The sequence below is a fragment of the Cajanus cajan genome, chromosome 7 (genome assembly GCF_000230855.2).
Source record: "Cajanus cajan strain Asha chromosome 7, NIPB_CcT2T_4, whole genome shotgun sequence".
Classification (NCBI taxonomy): domain Eukaryota; kingdom Viridiplantae; phylum Streptophyta; class Magnoliopsida; order Fabales; family Fabaceae; genus Cajanus; species Cajanus cajan.
Window position 1 is genome coordinate 2,258,849 of NC_138523.1, and position 23,771 is coordinate 2,282,619.

At 29.4% G+C, this 23,771-nt stretch overlaps 3 protein-coding genes across 5 annotated transcripts; 2 read left to right on the forward strand and 1 right to left on the reverse strand.

Annotated features, from left to right (window-relative positions):
• ARPC2B (actin-related protein C2B) lies at window positions 1–5,963 on the forward strand. The gene is made up of 10 exons (XM_020370415.3): window positions 1–146; window positions 1,794–1,860; window positions 2,363–2,567; window positions 3,150–3,316; window positions 4,092–4,169; window positions 4,252–4,384; window positions 4,748–4,839; window positions 4,924–4,980; window positions 5,217–5,268; window positions 5,527–5,963. Exons 1-10 carry the CDS (start codon window positions 82–84, stop codon window positions 5,709–5,711), a joined length of 1,101 nt encoding a protein of 366 aa, XP_020226004.1. The 5' UTR covers window positions 1–81; the 3' UTR covers window positions 5,712–5,963.
• LOC109807785 (uncharacterized) lies at window positions 2,017–7,755 on the reverse strand. 3 transcript variants are annotated; one of them, XM_083059559.1, is made up of 3 exons: window positions 6,658–7,755; window positions 3,120–3,345; window positions 2,017–2,542 (listed from the first exon to the last, which is right to left on the reverse strand). In XM_083059559.1, the coding sequence occupies exon 1, from the start codon at window positions 7,597–7,599 to the stop codon at window positions 6,730–6,732; it is 870 nt and encodes a 289-aa protein (XP_082915685.1). In that variant the 5' UTR covers window positions 7,600–7,755; the 3' UTR covers window positions 2,017–2,542; window positions 3,120–3,345; window positions 6,658–6,729. The 3 variants fall into 3 exon arrangements, with proteins under 3 accessions (XP_082915685.1, XP_082915684.1, XP_020226005.1); XM_083059558.1 differs by having other exon boundaries at window positions 3,097–3,345; XM_020370416.3 differs by lacking the exon at window positions 2,017–2,542 and having other exon boundaries at window positions 2,966–3,345.
• An 11,523-nt stretch (window positions 7,756–19,278) lies between these two features.
• Window positions 19,279–20,818, forward strand: PGR5 (proton gradient regulation 5). The gene is made up of 2 exons (XM_020371585.3): window positions 19,279–19,699; window positions 20,462–20,818. Exons 1-2 carry the CDS (start codon window positions 19,424–19,426, stop codon window positions 20,564–20,566), a joined length of 381 nt encoding a protein of 126 aa, XP_020227174.1. The 5' UTR covers window positions 19,279–19,423; the 3' UTR covers window positions 20,567–20,818.
• Window positions 20,819–23,771: the final 2,953 nt, after the last annotated feature.

The following is a 23,771-nucleotide window of genomic DNA, read 5'->3' on the forward strand; positions in this document are numbered from 1 at the left end:
TGAGGGTCTCAAATTGTATATGTCAGTTCACTTTAACACAACTAAAAATCAAAATCTCACAAGAGAGGTAGAGAGAGTTTTATGAGAATGGCATGCATAGAGAGAGCATCTCCAGCACTGAAGCAATTACTGCTCAAACTTTACTGGTAAGAAGAGCTTATATATGAAATTTGAGTAAGTTTAGGAAACACTGCTATGTTTGCTAGGCCTTATCTTTTACACATATTTTTAATTTTTTAGATTTAAGGATCATGCATTATCTTATATTGTCAATCAATCAAAATTCATTATTAATATGACTTTTTAAGTAACTATTGTAAAAATCAATAAATATTGTAATTGGATGATATTCTAGAACTATTTTACATTATTGGTGTATTTTCTATTTTTTTTTTTAAAAAATTCCTAGGATGCAGCACATGGTTGAGTTGGCACTTTTAAGGTAGCTATAGTAATAAAAATCAAAGAACATTATGATTGGATGATACTCTAAAACCATTTTATGTTATTGGTTGTGTTGTCTATTTTCTTTTAAAAAATTTCCTAGGATGCAGCATAAGGTTGTGTTGGCTGTATATTTGTATTTTTTGTTTTTTCTTTTCTTTGGTTTGTTTTTGTGTAAGGGAATGTGGCAAAAGATAAAGAATAATAGTTTTCGTAATGGAATTAATATATCATTATTTGTTTGTATTTGGAAATAAATGTTTTTAAATAAAAATTTGACCTGCATATGAGTATGACACGCGAGATTGATAAATAAGTTCAGCTGCAATAGTTTTTCATATTTGATTGATCAAAGGGGCAATTTATTAACACGATCCTAGTTCTTTTTATGCCTGATTAAATCTTACTTTAATATCTCTAGCTAATTAAGAAGTGTTGGATGATTCTCTACATCACATTTAGGAGCAAATCTTTTTCTTCTAAAAAGTGGTCCTCGCTTTATTTAATAATTGATTTAAACATACATATTCTTTTAAGTACATTGTGTAAAAGATACAATGTGTGTTAATTATTTTGAATGTGTCATATCCGATTTTTTAAACATAAGTAATTTCCTACAAACTTTATTTTATTATCTTTTTTTTTTTTTTGCTACAACAAAAGAAACAAAAATGATATTATGCTGGATCTGATAGCTCAGAATAATTAAGCTATTAGTATTGAAGTATCTGAAATGCAAATGAAAAACAAGTCTTATCATATTCTTCAAGGGAAAAAAAAAAGTTTAGTTGAAACATCACGTGTTACCAAAAACATGAAAGTTGCAGTATATCTCCCTTCTGACAGCACTAATGTTTGATGTGATTTTGGTAGACATAAGATGCATTTTCCAGGTAAGAAAATCATGGTTGTATCTGCTGAAAATCTCATTGATTGGAAGAAGTTGAAATATCATCACCAGATTTGATTTGTTGTTGCTTTTGAAGTTTTTATTTTATTTTTTATTTTTTTATAGATTTGGTTGGGATTACTTTCAGCGAAATAATTTTGTTAATTTCACAGAAACAGATAATTAACTTTTGAAAGTAAATGAGAAAAATACATTCCCAATTAATTACATAATCTAAGTATAATAACCCCTCTTCCTTTTTTTTCTTTTTTGGTGAATAATAACCCCTCTTCCTAAATCATTTGATGTTAGTATTTGAAGTTGACAAGGTAAATATTAAGTGGATCCCTTCGTTTAGTATTTGTGCTGTTACAACAGCAAACGCGTACAGATCATGATAAGAAAGTTTCTCATCATTATGAATATAGTACTATGTAAGTGCTTGTCTATGTCATGACAGTGCAGAGAAGCCCCTGGAGATTGATCATCACTTAAATGAATTTGGGTCAGTGGAGTACCATATTCAGGTAAAACTCCTAACTTTTTCAAATCTTGTCGAATGTTACCACCACCCCCTTTTTTTTTTTTTTTTTTTTTTTTACATATTACTGAAAAAAAAATTAAAATCTTCCTAGATAAAAAAGTAAGAGTAACAAATAATATATATAAAAGAAAAATAACTCTCATCTTAAAACTCAACTTTATAAGATTAAATTAAACTCGCAACTTAAATTTTAAAACATTATGTCGGTATCCATAACAGAATCGACATATAGTTATTTCCTCTATTTCAAACAATTTTTCTAGTGAACTGGTGATGGAGACAACTACCTCTTCTAGTCTAGACATAAAAATGCGAAAAATAACTTGGTACATGACAACAATTTGACATGAAATGAGAGAATGTCATTAGTCGAGGTGCTTCTCAATACATTAATTTGCGTAAATCTTTAGATTTGTTAAAGATTTCAGATTGAAGAATAAACAAAAACTCTCGGCAACATTTGATTATTTGTACTATGTTTACAGTCTCAAGCCTCCAATCCACAAGTAGCATACTTGTCAATATCAATGCCACCTCTTTGCCATGGAGTCCTACCAAATGAACTTTCTTCGTACACCATTCAAATGGTAAAGGGTCTTTGTCCTAACGTTGTGGAGATTGTAGAGCCAACCAGAGAAGGATATCAACTTACTCTGAAGCTTAACCTAAATCAGATTCCACGAAACAAAGGTTTGTTTCCCTTAACAACCAACTTGCAGCATGGTTGCCACCCTTCCATTCAACTCAATAGTAATATAATAATTGGTGGTTATGATTTACAAACATTTTATTAATACAATCAGTGCAAGATCAATGACAATAATGGTATTGCATAGTAGAAATGTTAATGCATTGATGTTTGACTATCTAGTTTTCCTTTAATTTAAGATTCAACTAGTGAATTGAAACTTAATGTTCGTCACAAAATTTTCATTATCGCTGCATAACTGTTGATATTCATACACACTACATCTGGGTTCAAGCAATCCCACTTAAGAGTTCAAATGAATTACCCTATTTTTACTTCATGTTTAACCTTAATTATGCTCACTCCTTCCATGTTACAGTAATTTACCAACACACACATATAAAGATGTTATCAATATTCAGATTGTCCAAAAAATCATATATAGTCTAGAAAGAAACTTCTTGGTGAGTTATCTGTATAAAAAGAAACACAAATAAACATTGTATGCAGCTCATCAGTAAATAGACTCACATAATCTAACTTGAAATTTAAACCTGAATGATGATGCCAACTCCATGTTCCAGACTATGAAAACGTCATTAGGGAGATTTCCACAGTACATTCAGTAATTCTGAGTTCACAGCTGAAAGAAATATTGTGGAACGTGAATTCTGATGATGCACTTCAAGGGATGTACAAACCCATCAAACTAGTATACCATCCAAGAGAACCTTTCTTTCTCATCAGGCAGGTAATTCCTTGGAAATCAAATTTTTGAACCTGACATGTCAATCGCAGTAGAAGTAAAACAAGAAAACAAGTATAAGAAGACCTTCCAAATAAAATAAACAAGATTACTACAAGGAATAAATATGTTTTAGTTCTTAAACTGTTGTTGATTTTCATTTTTAGTCCTTAAACAAATATTTTACTAGTTTTAGTCCTTGAATTTTTGCCCATTTCTAATTTAATTCTTTGAACTTTTCCTCCTGTGACGTCAAGATTCTTTTGTTTATGGAAGAAAATTTTAGGGACTAAAAATAAAAACTACCAAAAGTTTAGAAACTATAACATGTTCGATCCTTACAAAAATATATGGAGTAATATCAGATAAAACAGTGTAATGTAAGGTATAAATAATCCATGTACATCTCGTCATGTACTTAGGAAGGTTAAAACCTCAATCAAATGATGAGAACCACCATCACTGCAGAATTGTGTGAGGTATGCAAACAAGTCAAGAAGAAATATGCCATATTATCTTCAATTAATTATTTGAATTTTGAACTTGGAATAACTTACTGATATCTTAGTTCAAATAGTCAACAACAACCACTGAGAAACCTCTATCCCTTCCATATTTTTGTTTGCCTATAACAAGTCCTTCCAAATTTAATTATATTCCACAAAAAAAATAAAACTTCAACCAAGTAACCAAAGAAAACTCATTACCAACTTAATGGTCTGTTAAAGTTATTCATATTCTAATTTTTCAATATTGATCAAATAATACATGCTGCATGCAGCCACAAAGAATCATAGCAATATTCCCGATTCGATTCAGAGAAAAGTCAGATGTGATTATTGCCACAGCTTTCTTTCAGGTCTGTAGATGTTAAAGCACAAACAAGTAATTTATGTTCAACTCAATGTGCTCTCATCTCAATTATTTACTATCTATGACAGGAGCTAGTGGATGTGGGAAGTTCAGATAAATTGGCCAAGGCACCACCTTGCACCTGGTCAGCCATTCCTCCACCAGAGTTAAGGGGAGAAGCTTTAGAGGATTTGAGTACCAATGGAGGGTTTTTCACTTTTGGTATATTATTATCCTCTAGCAATTATCCCATGAACTACTTTCCTACAAGCCATTAATTGATGACACAGTTTTGAACTCTAGATTCTCCAAAAAACACTTTTTAGAGAAAAAAATAGAAAAGAAAAATGAAATAAATTTCTTCATAGACTAAATCAAGCTTGTGCATAAACTAATTTATTATCATTTTGGATAAGCTATATGAGAGAGTTTCTACAAATTAGCTAATACATAAGCTAACTTTAGCTTATACAAAAGCTTATTATATTTTTTCTTTCAAGAAGTACCTATACAGAAATTTATCCAAACAGACCCTAAGATGAATTCCAAGGCATCTTTGACTGACAACTTTTTGATGTTCGATAGATATCTCGTCTCGCCATGTTGAAGGCAATAGGCTAGACAAAACTGTCTGGAATCTATTAAATTTTAATACCTACGTTAGATACCATGTAAAGGTACATCCATATTATTATTGCTTCTTAATGAGTACTTAAAAATCACTTGATTTCTGACATCTTTGACTGACATCTGCACTACAGAGCACCAAAGGTTTTATTCAAAGAAGGATGAGGAAACGTTTGGAAAGTTTAGTTGAGGTACAGATGCACCTAAATCACAACATTAAGTTCATTGTCTGAACAAAGATATTTGTATAAGCAGCATTAAGACATGAAAGATATATTGAAACCTAAATGGGATCAACCGTATGCTTAAAATCCCTACCAAAAGGCATTTCCTATCCCGGAAACAACTTTGTTTGCATAACAGACAGATCCACCCAAAATAGCTAAACCTAATTAGATAAATGTTGATCTTTTTGTCTTACATGCAGGTCCTGCACCAAACGAACTCAGAAGAAACTGAACAAACAAAACAACATCAAGGTCTGCCTTCTGCTAACACATTTCAATATTGACAATATAATTCACAAATTAAGGAGACAAACCATAGCATAAACTTGTTTTTAGAAATATCCCTTAAAGGCTATACTGGTTAATTTTTGTTTATACTAGACACCATACTAGTGTTATGGTATACACTTTGTATTCATAGATAAGAATGAGAGCAATATAAAGTAAAAATTGATAAAGTTATCTGCCAGCAAGCCAATTATTCATTCACAATTTATTTTCAACATGCAGTATATAGGTACACGAAGAAACTGGTAAGATCAACAAAATATGTCATCCTGAAACAAAGATGGGGCACCTTTGGCAGAAAAATAAAAAGGATCCGATTCCGCCTTAAAATTCATGGATTTACACGATTTCGTCAACGATGGTTGAGGTTCCCAAAATTTTCAACAGGATATACAAAAATAGAGTAGAATTTTGTGCAGTTATTATTTCTTATGTAATATATGGAGTTCATAAAGATGGTCCAAGAAAATATGTACTTCACTGCACTAGTTTCTCATACATACCTAACTATAAAATTTATTGGGACTTTCGACAATTTGATTGTAAACAAAAAAGGAGGATATTCATTTCTCTAGGCATCTACCAAATTTGTAACATTGAAAGTGTTGTGTCAATGTCTAACAATCATAATGAAGTTTTATGCTGAAATGTTTCACACAGGACGAGTGAAATTCCCCTAAAAGGGGTTCTCTATAAATGTTTATTTGATTTGAGCATTCAAATAGAGAAGTTTAAGACTGAAAAGTGAAATGCCATAACAGGTCTCTTATCTCACTTTTAATTACTGTCATCGAATTCATGAATTCTCACCAAGGACACTTTTTACATCCATAGCTTGAATAATTATATTAGAAAACAAGGAAACAACTCCAGCTGCTTGAAAACTCTCGGTTAAAATTCAAGGTTCATCTAGACTCATTGACAACCAGGTGTTATATGGTTAAAAAGGTGCTCCTAAACTATTGAAGGTTTAAAACCAAACCTTCCTCCAGGTCATAAATTAATAAGCACAATCATCTATCGAAGTACAGATACTCAAACTATTAATATGGTTCCCTATCGCATGTTTTTAGTCTTCCACATGAATTTGAACTTAGTCCCAACAAGCAGTCTTTACAAGTGATCTCCAACAGCAAAATGGCATAACTTCCATTGATTGTAATTATAAACATATATTGCTCAAAACATGATGACAGGAAATATTGTTCAAAATATCTTCCATTGATTGTAATTGTAATTGTAACTTGTAAACATATATAGCTCAAATATCATGACATGAAGCATTGCTACAAATGTGAGATCAGTTCAATACAACACAAACTAAATAAAGGTCAGTAAGCACAGCCTACCTACCTAGCAAACAAAAAACCAATTCTTCACAATGCACACTTCCCTTTCTGTGTTTCTACCAAAACCATTCACATTTCACTCCATCTCCAGCTCTGGAAGACCCCGAATCCGCGAGCTCGCGGATTCGATCTCAGCCAGCAACGACCCCCTTGCCTCCCCATACCTCATGCTCCTATTACCCCCCAACATCCCAAACGCCCCAACAACCAAAACCATCACCCCAATGGCATGAACAGTGAACAAAAACCACATCAAAGCAACACCCCTCAAACTATCCTCATCAAGATCACACCGCACATCAACACTCTCCTTCTGGGGCCCCAAAATAGTGATCTTTCCACACCCCTTCAGTCCAAAAACATCAGTGTACAAAGAAAACCCCACTTGCAACAACCAAGTGCCCTTAAACACCAACCCAGAGGACAACAAAAACTCAGCAAAAAAAGCTGACGGCTTAAACGCCAAGTAAATGCAAGCACCAGCACACACCAGAGTCAACCCACCCAAAAGGCCATACACAGCACCGGCAAGACCTGACACCCCTTTACCCATCACAGAATACTCCACCAAGAAAACAACCCCACCAAACAAAAAAACAAAACTTTCATCAATCAGCGATGCTCCCACGTGCTCACGGACTAGGATCAAAATGACCAAGACCCAGAAGGCCAAAACCGCTAGTGATTGTTGGAAGAAGGAGAATTTGTAAGTGGGGGGCCCAGAAAAGGAGAAGAAGAGGAAAAACTCGAAGAAAGAGAAGATGGGGAGTGCGATGAGGAGAGCGTAGAGATCGAGGGTCTTCCATTTTGGGTCGGAGAAGTACCAAAGCTTGGAGCGGAAGTGAGAGGGGTTGTGAAGGTAAAGGGAAGAGGAAGAGAGTAAGCGGCGAAGGCCAACGGGGACGAACAGAAAGAAACCGGACAAATGGGTCGCCAACGATGCCATCAGTTGTACAGTTATGTTGTTTGTTAAGGTTGTTGTTGTCTTGTGTATCTTTCTCTTTTGGTTTTCTCTGAATCAAAACACAGGAAATTGCAAATTGGCATGAATCAGAAAACAGAATTAGTCCTTGGGTTGTGTCATGTGTGAGACTGAGACTGATTCCACCTCCAAATTAGAGTTATTATTAATATCCCCTTTATTTTTACTAGCACCAAAAAATGCACTTTTATAAAAAAATATTTTTATTTTTAAAAAATAATTATATATATGTGTATTTTTTTTTAAATATAAATTAATTAAAAAAAATATAATATAACACTTGAATATAATTATCTTTAAAAAAGTGAAATACAAAAAGATATCATTTTTATATATTTTTATAGATCTTTAAATAGAAATTAGTGAGAAAAAAATATAAGACAAGAGTATAATTATCTTTTTAAAAAATAGACACTAAAAGATATTTTTTTTTATTTTGTTATAGATTTACTTTATTGTAGTAATTTTACAATTTACATTTTCTCTTCTCTTAGACTCTATTTGGTTGAAGTGAGAGAAATAGAAGAAATCATAAAATAGGTAAAAATTATTTTAATAAGAAATATAAGAAATAAAGTAAAATTTGTAATTTTTATATAGTAAAACTTGATAATAAATAAAGACAAAATAATATATTATATAATTAGTATTTATCTTATAAAAAAGACGCTTTTATAATAAAATAAGTTTAAACAAACAAATCTAATATATGTAATTATCATTTTACTTCTCTCTTTATATTTACATATAGTAGTGAGATTATAATTTTTTTATATTATATAAGTATAATCGATTATGTTAATTGGCACAATCAATTATATTATCTTAGTTATTTTTTTGTTCTAGTTGCATAATGAATTATCTTGTTAAAATAGTTGAATATAGTAACTTATTATGTTACCTTAGTTCATTATTATTATAAATGGATAATGTATTAATGTGTCAAGGTGGTGGAACATGGTGACTCATTATGAGGTTAAATTTGTAATTATAGATGATAGTTTTCCAATTCCATAAAAATCCTTGCATTTTAAAGAGTGTTTATTGTATGAGACTCACCTATTATTCTTTATAATTCTTCTTAAATACCCCCACTAAACATGAGTGATTTTGTTAAATCCACTCTAATTTATTCTCTCCCCTCAAATTCCTCTTCAGTCACCTTCACCAAAGTGATTTATTAACATCATTTATGTTTAAACATGTTTTTAATCTTTCATATAGAAGAGGTAAATTTGTTTTAATTCTTCAATTTTAAAATTTATCTTTTAATTATATAATTTGAAAAAAAAAACTTTTAGTCTTTCTATTCAAATGTTATTTGTAAAATTGTTAAATAAAACTCACTAATAATTAAATATATAGCATGTACATTTACATATTAGTATTTTTGTTAGCAAAAATATTATATTAAATTCAATTAATATTACATAATTATAATAATTTATTACCATCAAATATGTTACTAATGACTTTGAGAGATTAAAATAATTTTTTTAAAAAATATAAGACTAAACAAATTAATTTTAAATTTAAAAGATTAAAAATAATTTACTCTAAAATTGAGATAGTAAAAACATATATAAGTTGATATGACATAATTTTTTTTTATAACGACTCCAATTAATATCAAAAATGTTTTAATTGAGGTGTCACTAACAAGAGTTTTAATATATATCCTCATAAGTAGGGATGACAAATATACTCGTACCCGCAGGTAATACTCGAACCCGTCCCGACTTTGACGGGGAATACCCGGTTTGACCGGGTACGGGTACGGGTAAAACCCGATATATTAAATCGGATACGGGTATGTACTTACCCGCCCCGTACCCGTACCCATACCCGTTCCCGTTCCCATTTTTAATTAAATACTCACTTTTAATTTAATTATATTAAAGAATTTTAGTATTTTTTATGTGTAATTATTTATTATAATATGAGATAGAGAAATAATATAATTATAATTATAATATAATTAAAAATAATTTAAAAATATTATATTTTAAAAAAATAATAATAAAATAAAAAATTTGACGGGTACGGGTATACCCGATACCCGACGGGGACGGGGATGGGGATGAAAATCACATACCCGACGGGTACGGGTACGGGGACAGGTATGGGTTTGGCTCGCGGGGACGGGGACGGGTATCATGTGTGACACCCTTACTACCCCAACACATATATTGTAATAAATCTTTTAATTACAGTAAAAGGGTTCACATGAGAAACTTCGAACAACCACATTAATAGAAATATAAAACATAAAATACAAGAGTTTTTACAAATTGTTTTCAAAATAATATTACAGTACCAAATTCACATAAATATTTCGTCCTAAAAATCCTCTGCCCCGATGTCATAATATCAGAGCATTTCCCAAAATAAAATTGTTGGCATCCTATATGCCACTTGCAGCTGGATCCTCTTCACCTAAAATATCCACAATTTATACGGTGAGAAAAGAAGATATCTATATGCAAAGTACATCCAAACACACCATATTAAAATCTCATCATATTTCTTTATTTAATAAAATATTTACGAGCATGTACCATAATTTATGAATCAATCACAATCCATTTAGATTTTATATTTAATATTATCATTTTTACCTTTCCTCATTCACATCAATATAACAATTATTTCAACATCCATAATTCATGTCAATCTCACAATTAACACTATGCCAAGACCTCGCCACATCTGACACAAGTGATACAGGTTAATTGCCTCACTCAACCCACACCAGACCAGGGTCATGCCCTCCCTGTAGCATCACTTACCCAGGGGCCATGCCATCCCTAATCATTTGGTGTGAGAAAAACACAATCACATTACAATCAATACAATCTCTTGCAATTAACCCTATGTCAGGGCTGCCATAAACGACATAAGTGGTGGTGTTAACTGTCTTACTCATCCCACACCATGTTAGGGTCACGCCCTCCCTGTAGCACCACATACCTAGGGGCCGTGTCATCCCTAGTCATTGATATGAGGCACCACAATCACAATCAAAATCACATTTATACATCATCTCATCTTATAACTCAAATTCATATCACGTACGCAATTCCATATCACATATATAACAGATAAGCTCAATAAAATAGGATTTACATACCCCTCAAGCAATTCACATCAATATCATTCATTCATAACAAGTAATATAGCAATAACTTTCATTAATATAATAAGCAATCGAATAATTAATATAACAGTAAAACCCCTAATTATTCCAAATTCTAGCTCCCCGCATTTTCCTTACAATTCATTCTTCTTCCCAGATCATCATTCCTACACTTAGGCAAATTTATAAACCTCAACACAGATAATTTCAATAGAACCAATAATTCTCCAAATCAAATAATTGTAAAATTAATCATAATCCTAAGTAATTCTTCCTCTACCCAATTCCCTCATGTACTATACATATAAATAATTCCATTTTCCCCCGTACCTGGATAAATAGGAACTTGGGCAGAACCTCCTCCTCTTTTTCCTTAAACAGTAACCGGAATTAGGGCAGAACCTCCACCTCTCTCCTTAAACAATAACCGGAACTAGGGCAGAACCTCCTCCTCTTTTTCCTTAAACAATAACCGGAACTAGGGCAGAACCTCCACCTCTCTCCTTAAATAAGGACCGGAACTAAAACTAGAGCAGAACCTCCTCTTATGGATTCCTCTTTCTCTCTCTCCTCTTCTATTTCTCTTTCTCTCTCTCTTCTCTTCTCCTTCTCTCTCTAAAATTTTCACCTCTCGGTCAGTTATAAATTTTTCACCTCCCTGCCCCTATTTATAGGCATTCTGAGGTCCCTGGAACGGCCCGTACTGATTTCGGAACGGCCCGTTCTGGAACCTTCGAATCTGTACAAATTTTTCAATCGGAACGACCCGTTTCCAAAAAGCAGAACGACCAGTTCTAAAACTGGAACGACCCGTTCTCAATCCTAGCAGAACGACCCGTTCTCCCGTTGGAACGGCCCGTTCTCCTTGTTGGAACGGCCCGTTCTAGGCCCGTTCCCAACCTAAAATTTCAGTATCCTTTTATTGCTTGGAACGGCCCGTTCCAACTTTGGAACAACCCGTTCCAAGTTACCCATTTATCCCTCAAACTTTAATAAAATTGCAAAAATGCCATTACTATTTACAAAAATACCCCTAAACTTAATAAATTTACGAAAATACTCAATAATAATATTAAAATAATAGGATGTTACATCATGAAACCTGTACCCACCCCACTCCATTGCCATCCCTACTCATAAGCAATAAAATACATGTTAATTAGATATAGATTTGATTAAGACAAGATATTGTCATCTATAATATTTCTTCAGTCCTGTATCCGGATGTGTAACTCATTTTAAACTATTTTGTGAGAATTCTATAAATGAACAATATATACTAAAATGAATTACAAGTCTTGACACAAGACTAAGTATTTAATGTATATTATTAGTTACTATAATTCTCATATAGTTTAACAGTTTTACAACTATTCTCATATATTATTATGTCTTGACCTCACTGAAATACCAAGCAAAATTGATAGTTCTTGGACATTAATCTACCTAATAAAGCACACCATATGGCAGAGTTACTTATGTTTTTATTTGGCTTGAAAATTCGATAGGTCAAATTTGTGAACCTGACCTTAACCAAATCAAGATTCAACGATATTTAAGACAATAGCATGTCAACTTATATTAGTCTAAGTATTATATTTAATTTACTTCATAATACTATATATGTTAAATTGTAGATATATACTTATAATTAAGACATATTCTATGATATATATTTTACGATAAATGATATCAATATAAATATTATGTCATGTTAGTCAAAATGATATTTATAAAGTTAAGAAGTTATATTATTAATATATAATTGTGTTAGAAACATATTTGTAAAAAGAATATATAATATTAGACGTATTTAAGATGGATCAGAGTATATTCCAAATCAGTTTATAAAATATATTGAGTCTAATCTTTTAATCTTGAACAGGTTGAAAATCTATTTGAGTAGGAACAGGTTGGTGTAACATAAAGTCATGAAGTGTCCTACCATATATCCTTCAAGAGCTTGATCCTAAATCAAATGTCCACCTGAAATGTGTCAAGAATTTATCCCAAACAAATCACTTATTTTTGTTTTCTTTTTGAATAATGATTTTTGAATATCAATGTTACAAACACTTAAGCACTTTTTTTTTCTTCTTTTTGAATATCAATGTTACAAACACTAGAAAGACTTCATTTTTGTATACGTTGCCTTTTTTTTACTATAAATTTAATTACTCTTTTGCTTTCTATAATTTCATAATTTTTATTTTTTAGTCTATATAATTAAAAATATTTTATTTTAATCTTTATACATATAATTTTGGTTTTCTTTTAGTTTTTATTATCTATTTCTATAAGAACTAAAAGATAAAGTTTATACAATTCTAAAGATTAAAAAAATAAAAATACAAAAATAGTATGTATAAAACTAAAATAATTAAACTTATATTATATCATATCATATATTATATCTATCATTTCTTCCTCTCTCTCTCTTCTAATATGAGTATCTTGAAAGTGTTCATGAGATATTTTTCCTCTTTTTCCTTTCTCTTATTTTAGTTGCTAAATATATCCCTTATTTGAAAATTAGCACGAATTAACTCACTAAAAAATATGAATATGAGAATTTCATATTAATAAATAGTTTATTTTTAATTATTTTTAGAAGATTTAGGGTTTCGAGTTAATTCTTAAACATTCTTACTCTAAAAAAAAAAATAGTACCAACGAAAAAACATGCTTGCTCCACTAATTTTTTTTTTTCTTTCTTGTTCCTTCTTACTTCTTATAACTTTTAGTTCTTACACTACTATATTAAACTCACTTTATATTTTATATACTTACTTCTCATATAAATATTGTTATAGATTTAAATATACTTTTATTCTCTTACATATAGTTTTATTTATTGATTTTTAAATCTTTTATCGATGTTGATGCTAATCAATTTTAAAAAATTGTAAAATTAATTTTTTAGCATCATTTAATGCTAACTTGTTACTTATCTCAAAAGAACATATTTAAACTAAATGTTAAGGTGTTATGTGTCTCAAAAGGTATTTTTAAAAATATTAAAGTAGAAAATTTCTTACTAAAGGTTATTCAAGTAATTCGATATTTATATTTGTTAATTAAAAATTGAAGTTCAATCGACATCTAAAATTATGGACATATTATTCCAACATCTCACTACTAGATATTATTATTATTATTGGTTACACATTTCTTGTTAAGAAGAAAAATTAATCACCATGAAATATTTATAGAAACTTCTAAAAATAATTTTTTTTTTCTAAAATCTTAAGAAAAAGTAAATAAACTGTTTTTATTGTAAATTAAAAAATATTAAACGGCATTGATTATGATTATGTAATAATAATTAGTTAACATTTAAAAAAAGTTAAATTTTTAATAAATTATACAATATTTAATTTTTTTTTTAATTTTAAGAAACGTTACGTCAAATGCTTTTTGAATCTATAAAAATTGTTTGATTATCCAACGAAATGGCTATACATATTCACAAGCACCAATTTATTATGTCCATATAAGAGAAGGCCTTCCACGAATGAATATACACACATTCACTTTTTTGTAATCTGCCAACTGCCAAAAACTTATCTTTTTTGTGGTTGCATGGCTCCAATGAAAATTCCGACAACATTATCTACAAGATTGCATGTGCCAATTCTTTTAAAAAGAAAAAAAAAAAAGGGGGGGGGGTGTAAAAATAAGAAGAAAAATAATAATAAAATCTTCCAAATATTTTTTTATTAATAATTTACTTTTTATAAATTAAGAGTTACACTAAATTGGGTTTTTAATTTTTAACAAATTTAAATTTATAATATAAAAAGCTGCAAAAAAATTGATCCTTTATATAAAAATCAAATAGATGCATTTTTTTTTCTTCTAATTATAAGAAACATAAATTTATTTTAAATGTATTAATTATTAACTTCTTTTTATGTTTTTAATTTAGTTTTCAGTGAGTGATATAATATGTTACCTTGATTGTTTCTTCTTTCTTACAAGATCATCATCATCATTATTTTTAAATTTTTTTTAATATTTCTTCATTGTTATATATTTAATTACTTATCACCACCAAGTTGTAACAATCTCTGAGTTCGTTGTAACAATCTTTAAGTTTGAGTATCATTAAAATAAATAAATAAAGACTGTTTCCATTCATGGGTTAAATAGGTGCAGATATATTGATTTACTTTTTTTTTTTTCTTTCTTCAGATTAATCTAAGTTAGTTTACTGCCAATCTGTGCCGACTTTTTTTTTTTTTTTTTTTTTCATTTTTGTTATCATAAAAGTTTTAAAGAATTTTTTTTTTATTTACATATAAAATTCGTAGGGGGCTAAAAGTAATTAAGTAAATAGGAAAGAAAGAAGAAGCGAAATATGCATATATTTTGACAACTATATATTTTAAGAAGTTCCTTACTTATCAAATATCACATTTACATATGGGTCGTATAGCTAGACCAGCTTGTCAAATGATGATTTTAAATTAAATTTAATTGATTTATATTATTTTAGACTTGTTATTTTTCCGTTCAATCTAATCTATATTGGGTTATTGGATCAAATTAGTTTTAATTAAAAATAAAAAAATGATTTTATGTCCAAAATAAAAAAATTAAATATATTTTTTTATAAAAAAAGGTCAACATTTATTATTATTTATTCATTTTAATAAAAATATGAATGAATGTTTTGAAATTAGAGGGTTGAGAAACAATTATTCTATCAATAAAAAAATATAAAGATAAATAAATTAGAATAAAGAATATAATTATATATATATATATATATATTATTTAATTTACAAGAGTGAAATTCATCTTATTTTAATTTTCTTTTTTTATAATTTTTTCCAAAGATGACAAAAGGAAATTTTTTTACTAAACTCTTAACTTATCTTTCAATGTACTATATTTTAATTTATATTTTCTAACAATTAATATTAGTATTGAATTATTAATTTTTTTTTATTTTTTTATATAATCAATTTAAAGTTAATAGACCGGTTTGACTTAAACTTATTTAGTTTATCGAGTTGTGTAGGTCAAGTTAAAATGATCATATTTTATTTAGATCATTTTTATTAAAATTTGGCTTGATCTTATTAACGAATTAACTGAATCGATCAGATTTAATTCGACAATTTAACATTTATCATTAAGATATGTATATGATTTTAAGTTAAACTTCTCTGTTTGATGAGTAAAAAAAAAAAAAAATTTATAATTTACATTTAATTCATAAATCTTTGACAAACAAATTGTTTTGATGCATAAATAAAAACATTTTTGGACGGTGAAGAACTGAAGACAGAAGAGAAAACGTGTAAACTAGTTGAAACATAGAAACCTTTTATGATGCACATATGACATTAAAATTCTGAGGTTGAAAATGGTTACATGTTTCGTCGCTGGTAGGTTGCCACCTAATTAAAGTTAGTACGCGATCCAACATCGTCCAACAAAACACCATGTTCACACAAATGTGTCAGCATGCTGGAATTAAAGAATAAAACGCAATTTTGCTACCAGGTTTTGGTCAAATATTTGAAACTCATTCTGCACACGTTTTGTTCCTCTGACACCTGTCCCAAACCATGTTTCAAACCCATCTGAAATTTTTTTATTTTCGATAAATATTCTTTTGATTAGAAACTTTGTACGACATTTAACTTTCATATACAATATTTTCTAAATACTTATTTATAATTTTCTATAATTTTATTGCAATTAGGGGTGTCAAATGAGTTGAATTAGATTGATCTGACTCAATTTTATTTGTATGAATTAAATTTTATTTTAGATTAAATTAATTTGATCTAATCCTTTCAGACAGTTATTTTTTGGCCTAATTGGCTCATGGACCAAATCATGCTATCAAATCATTGGACCAAATTATTTTAATTAAAAAAATATATTAAAAAAATTTAAATATATTTTTATAATAAAAAATAAAAATTATAACATGATTAATTGATATTATATACTTTCATGAAATATTTATATTTTTTTTGTGCAAATGATAACTGAAATGCGATAGAAAAAATGTTAAAACAAGAAGAAAAAAAATCCAATTAGTTAGATAAATATACTTAAAAAATTGAGCGAGAAAAAAAACATATCAAAAAGAAAAAGGAGGTTTCTTAGTTGAGAAGCTAAAACTATTCAAATTTTGAAATAGTAGTGATTCATATAGTGAAGTGGTACCTTGTAATTTCGTGGTCTAAGTGATGACAATGAGTTGTTATTATCACTCTGTAAGCAAATACATGACATGTCTGTGTCTTTGTCTTTTTTGATAAATAAAATAGAGATGACGAGTTATGAAATCAAGTCATCAAAAACATAACAAGAGAGACAAAATCCCCATAATTCTGAAGCAAATACAAAAGAGTGACAAAACTATTACTATTATAGTATTATTATATTTTAGTATATTATTTTATAATACATTACAAATTTACATATTGATGGTAATTCAAATTATTCTACTTAGGGTGTGTTTGGAAACTAGTTGAGTTCAACCCAACTAAGGTTGATTAAAAAAACTATATTCATAAGCCTTTACTTTTTCTGCATTGGAATATATATTTTTCTATTTTCATGGTTTCAAACTGGTATCCAAACAACTTAGTAGTTTAGCGGGTCAATCCGTAAGATTGTGAGTCAGCTTGACCTAAGCCCCTTTGACTTGTTGGGCTTAGGGGGACACACCAAAATGGTCTGATTCTATTTAGGTAATCATTTTTAAGGTCTAACTTGATCTCATTTGTGAACTAACTGAACAGACCCATCAAATCATACTCAAATTAACAGCTCAAATTATAATACTTTAACTAAAATATTTCTTTACACTTCATTCAATCAATGATTGTTATTTTCACATAATAAAAAAATTATTAACTATTATAATAATTATTTAAAAATTATATTTAAAGTAATTTTTAATTAATTAATCGTGTAATGATTTTTAACAATGTATAAATATTACATAAATTATACACACTCATTTTCTTTCTATAAAACCATACTTTAGTGTTAGAATTCTTATAAGTACATGATCGAAAATTCGACTTGTACAAACTTAATTAAAGGCTTATTTGCATATAGATTTAAGAGAATTGAATGTTTCTTTATTGAAATTAAAGATTTTTTTTAATAAAAAAATGTTTGAAAAAAATTATATTTATATTTAAACATGCTTCAGACTTTTATTTGGTATTCCTTCTTTATGATCTTGTGCTAAACAAAAATTAAAGGTATTTTTTATATAATTATTTAATTTGGTATTCCTTCTTTATGATCTTGTGCTAAACAAAAATTAAAGGTATTTTTTATATAATGATTTAATGTAATGATTGGAGTTGAAATTAGAGATGACAAATATATCCGTACTCGCGAGTAATACCCGAACTCGTCCTGACTTTACCTGGTTTGATTGGGTACGAGTACGGGTACGGGTACGGGTAAAATTTGATATATTAAATCGGGTACGGGTACGGGTATGTACTTATCCGCCCTGTACTCGTATCCGTCCTTGTTCTCATTTTTAATTTAATACCTACTTTCAATTTAATTATATTAAATTTTAATAATTTTTTATGTGTGATTATTTATTATAATATGAGATAGAGAAATAACCTAATTATAATTATAATATAATAAAAAATAATTTAAAAATATCATATATTTTTTTACAAAAAATAAAAAATAAAAAAATTGATGGGTATGGGTACGGGTATGAGTATACCTGATATCCGACGGAGACGGGGATGGAGATAAAAATCATATACCCGACGGGTATGGGTATGAGGACGGGGATAGGTTTGACTCGCGGGGACAAGGACGGGTATCATGAAACCAGTACCCGACCTGCCCCATTGCCATCCCTAGTTAAAATAGTATGTATAAGTTTTTATTTTTTTTACAAAAATAATAATGATGAAATGTTAGTATATAAAAAGAGTTAATTACATATACATTTTACAATGACAACCAATCATATCTTTTTTTAATAGTGTCATGTTAATTACTTATTTAATGAAATAATAATAAAATAAGTAACTTTAAAAGATATGATTAGTTATCAGTGTAAAAAACTTTATATTGACGGTATACGAATGATTAACTCATAAAAATATCAACAATAGTAAGTTTTTTTTATAAAAAAAAAAAAAAAGTTATGATTATGATAGCGATTTACCCAATTTATTTATAAATAACATGTTTCGATAAGAACCATTTGTTTTGGTTCACTTAAAACTCGTGAATAATGAAGGGCTAATAGGTGGGTTAGATGATGACCCTAGAAAATACGAGCAATCCAGTAGAATTTGAGATTCAGATCTTCTCCTGAGTTACTGGGACCATAAAGTTGTGACACTATACAAGTCATATTTGAGTTATATACTTTTCAAGCACATAATAATAAAACTAAAAATCCAAGCCACCAATATGTGTGGCTCCAAATGCTTCTATGTTGTGATTCACACTATAGTCCAATTCCAAACCACTGGCTCTCCGATTTACACACAAATATGAAATATCCCTTCTTTCACACCCAAAATATAAGCCATTAGAACCATCTATCTCAGGCTCCAAGAGGCTAAAACAAAAGCACCTCTAGTCTTGTTATATTCACACAGCAAAGAGGTAAGGAAGCATAAACAAATGGCCACTTCAATTTCTGCAAGTGGGTGTGTTGGTTCTTCCTTCTATGGAAGCTGGGGCACTTCAATTGTTGGTGATGATTACGCCACGCTGGCCAAGTCAGTGCCATCACAAGTTCGCATGGGGAGGGGAAAGCCAGTGAGGTTGCAACCCATGATGAAGAATGTCAATGAAGGGAAAGGTATCTTTGCACCTCTTGTGGTGGTCACTCGTAACATCATTGGCAAGAAGCGTTTCAACCAGCTTAGGGGCAAAGCCATTGCTTTGCACTCCCAGGTGAAATTTTATGTTCTTGTCAGTAGTTGGTGTTACCCTTTTGCTTGATTTGAGAATTTTGTTTGTGGGGTGGTGAAAATTTTAACTTAGGAAGACAGCTTCTCTAACAGAAAAAGCTCTTTAATTTATTTTCGATGGATAAGTTCTCAAAAAAATTCTTCTAAGTTTGTATTCAAATGTGAATTAGGCTTATTATGTTATGTGTGTAGTTTATCTGGTTCAAGCTTGGTTAGATTGAAGGATTTTGGAATCTGTTGAAACAGAAGTACAAGTAGAATCTATGAAAGTGAGATGAATATGAAAACACTGACATGTAGAAAGGTTAAGAATAAAAGATTGGAGAACAAATGAATTTGGATCCATTTTTCCCCCAACGTTAACTATCCTTTGTGTTGATCTGGTTTGAGGTTTGTTAACATTGTTGGGGCATTTGAAATTTTAAGAATAAATTGAATTAAGGGGAAACGGACTACACTTATATAGTACACATCTTGAATGACCAATTACAAAAGACTAATATGTTAAGGGGTTCTAAGACAACTTAGAAAACACCAATATGTTATAAGGGGTCCATAATTACCATTTTCCCCCCTAAATTACCCAAAGAAAGGCATTCAAGATTTGATTTGAGGGAAAAGAAATTGAGAATTTTGTTCAAGCAACTGTTTCAAAATGTTGTCGGCCATGTTTTTTTAATGAATAACATTGATGTAGGCATGAAACATGTCATTTATGCTGAACTTTGAACCTTTGAAATGTTAGGTGATCACGGAATTCTGCAAATCAATAGGAGCAGATGCAAAACAGAGACAAGGGCTGATCAGGTTGGCCAAGAAGAATGGAGAATGGCTTGGGTTTCTTGCATGATAGATTAGCAAATGTTCCCCACATTTTGTAATTACCATGTGAGAAAGTTTCAAGTTTAAACTTGATGGTTTTCAATTGACAGCAGAATGTAAACTAGGAACTTGTCTCTCTAGATGTGATTTTTCATTCTTAAGTAATGTTCTCTTATTTTGTTCTCCTGATACATGAAATGTTATAAAACCAGAGGTGCTCTATATATCAACGGTGATACAAGGGACAAAGCAATGTTATTTATACACCATATTTTTCACATTTTTTTCGTTGCCCTTTTTGTGAACTATTTTAGTAAGAAAAGTTTATCCTATTTCAACTTCTGTCCTTGATTCCTCTAAAACCTCAGATTATTTTCCCAAATTATATGATCAGATGCTGCTTGATAGGTTCATACTTTGTTGTTGATCAGATTCAACTACACCTTCTGTTTCCAACTATTATACATCCTGATCATGAAAAAAATGTGCTTCCTGTTAAACCAAATTCAGATACTAATGATGCATTGGTGCTAGCTTGATGTATAGTTCTTCTTGATATCTGAAAATATAAACAAGAGTACTTTCAAGTTAACAAATAATCATGTTTTGACCCTGGCCATCTAAAAGTCATGTGTCATTTATTAAACTTTATTATCAAAATGGGTATTTAAACATAATGCTAATCTTGGAAACAATACCTAATTGTGTATGGACTAAGGAAAGGATATAATTAGATTTTTTTTTTTTTTAAGTTGTTTTTTTTTATATGTTATTTTCTTATTAGAATTTGAAGTTTTACTTGGCTAACATGTTGATTCTTAATGCGAGCTTTTATTACATGGATTAGACTACTAAGATAAAACTCAATTTAATTGAAAAATAATACTAAAAATTAATAATATATATAGTATTAATTTTAATCTATATATTGTATATTTTACAAATTAATTAATTTTTAAATTAATGATTAATATATTTTTATTTTAAATTTAAATATATCTTCACTTTTAAAAAAAATTAAGTTTCATTATATTAAACTAAAACACTTTTTTTCTGCAAAACCCTGATTACACGTAACCGTTTTGATTAAATAACGACAATATTATTGGAAAAGTGGGAGGTTGTTCTTAAAAAAAAACTCATTTGTAAGGAGCACAAGTGTATTACTATGTTAGTTCTATCTACAATAAATATGCTTAATGAAATTTAAAAAATATAATATATATTTTATATAAAATTGTAAAAATTAAATATATTTAATTAACTTTCTTAATCTATGTAAAATTAATCTTTGTTACTTATATATAGGTCCAAAGGTAGTAGGTGATAAGAGTAAAATTATTAATCGATCAATTTTATTTCCAACATCATCATTTATATAATCTTTTAATCATTAGCATAAGTAATCATTCAATAAACAACGACTTGTTGAAGGAAAATTCTAACTATTTCACACTTAGGGTGTGTTTGAAAAATCTATGAAAATTATATTATTTTAATAATCAATTATTTCTATAATTGATTATAATTAAAATAAAATTTTGTTTAGGTAAATTTGCTAAAAAGAAATTTTAAAATATTTAATTTTATTTGAATACACCAAAAAATAATTTTTATGTAGTTAATTAGCTTAAAAATTTAAAAAAAAGAGAGTATTTTTTTATATGTATCATCATAAGCTTCAAATTTTCAGTTTTATAAAACAACTTATTTTTCAAAAAAAAAAAGTTTATAAATTTTAACTAATTTCCCAAACAACCAGCTTTTTTCGTAAACAACTTTTTATTCTATAAAAAGAGTTGAAAAATGAGAAAATAATCTTTCCCAGAGACGCTTAAGTTGTAATTAAAAGCCTTAAAATGATTGGTTGGTTTTGAAAGAAAAAAAAAGAACAAAAAGAGAGAACATTATTAAAGCTTGAATGAAATATTTTTCCTTTTTTGGAATAAAAAAAATATTACATTGGTTGGTTTGTAACCTCTTTTGGTAAATGAATGAAAAGAAAGTCAAATAAAATCCATAATTACCTTCATATTGAACTGATAATATTTCTGCTTGAATTTGACTTTTGTGAATATACAGACAAAAAATGAGTATATCTTCACAAAACTTCATTTTATTGCAAACATTAGCGATGATTTCTCAAGAACTTGAACAGAATTATTACGATGATATACAATTTGATTCTAGCTAAAAGACTTGTGTTTTCCTCCTCCTTTTCTTTTACTTCATAGCATGATTTCATGGGAAATGTCAAATTATAAGGTGACAGTTGCAATATGAAATGAATTGTCTTCATCATTCAATTTGATTTTAAGTACTTCCATTCCACAACAGTAATATGGATTCAGTGAGACACGTCCCCTTTACCAATACAGATCATGAAACCTTCCTTGAGCATGCTAGCAGCTTTAACAATAGAGGTCCATGAGAAGGAGCCACCTGTGTGAGTGTCTACTTGGAGAATATTAAAATGGCGAATATACTTTGGCTTGGAGCATTTGAACCCACAATTGATCATGCTCATGAATTAAGCTCTCCACACATGCTTGCCAAGAAGGGAAATATTGATGTTTCTAGTAGATCCAACACCCAAATTAACCTCCATTCTTCTTGGGAAGGGTTATAGTTTTTCAACTGACCCAATGAGCATAGGCTTACTCCAAATCAATCTATTGATTGTATTATCAATATGATCACAAATACCTTCAAGAACCCAACAATTCTGCATGGCATAATTCGAGATGGCAGTTAACATTGATTTTGCAAGAGTTATACAACTAGCTCTATTTAACAATTTGCTTTTCCAACCAGCCAAGCGATCTTGAACTCTCTCCACACTTAAGGTATGTTTAGTTTGAGGTTTACATACTAAACATACCTAAACGAATGCTCACGAGTCACAGAATGTTTGGCTATCTTCTTTTGCGCACTGAATGTATTTTTCACTTCAACATTAGTTTCAATCAAAACAACAAGGTTGCCTTTGGTTTCATGTTAATGGGCTTTTTACTTTTCGGTTGAAATTATTAATTTGAAATGATTCCAAAGAATGAAATACTTTGTAACATAGTGACCTCCTGGACATGCTTGCCATGCACACATGAATCTATAGGAATTGAAAAAAAGAAAAAATATATGACCAAATTCCAATTAGAATCTGTTTAGGTACAAGTTTAAAAGCGTTTTTGAGAACTTCTCTACTAAAAATATTATTTTTAGTAAAGAAATAA

Excerpts from the sequence above, each read along its gene's own strand:
- ARPC2B (XM_020370415.3), top strand. The coding sequence starts at position 82 with ATGAGAATGGCATGCATAGAGAGAGCATCTCCAGCACTGAAGCAATTA. Across the intron at positions 147-1,793 it reads TTACTGCTCAAACTTTACTG|TGCAGAGAAGCCCCTGGAGA; the intron begins GTAAGAAGAGCT and ends ATGTCATGACAG. Across the intron at positions 4,840-4,923 it reads ACGTTAGATACCATGTAAAG|AGCACCAAAGGTTTTATTCA; the intron begins GTACATCCATAT and ends TCTGCACTACAG.
- LOC109807785 (XM_083059559.1), bottom strand. The coding sequence starts at position 7,599 with ATGGCATCGTTGGCGACCCATTTGTCCGGTTTCTTTCTGTTCGTCCCC.
- PGR5 (XM_020371585.3), top strand. The coding sequence starts at position 19,424 with ATGGCCACTTCAATTTCTGCAAGTGGGTGTGTTGGTTCTTCCTTCTAT. Across the intron at positions 19,700-20,461 it reads CCATTGCTTTGCACTCCCAG|GTGATCACGGAATTCTGCAA; the intron begins GTGAAATTTTAT and ends TTGAAATGTTAG.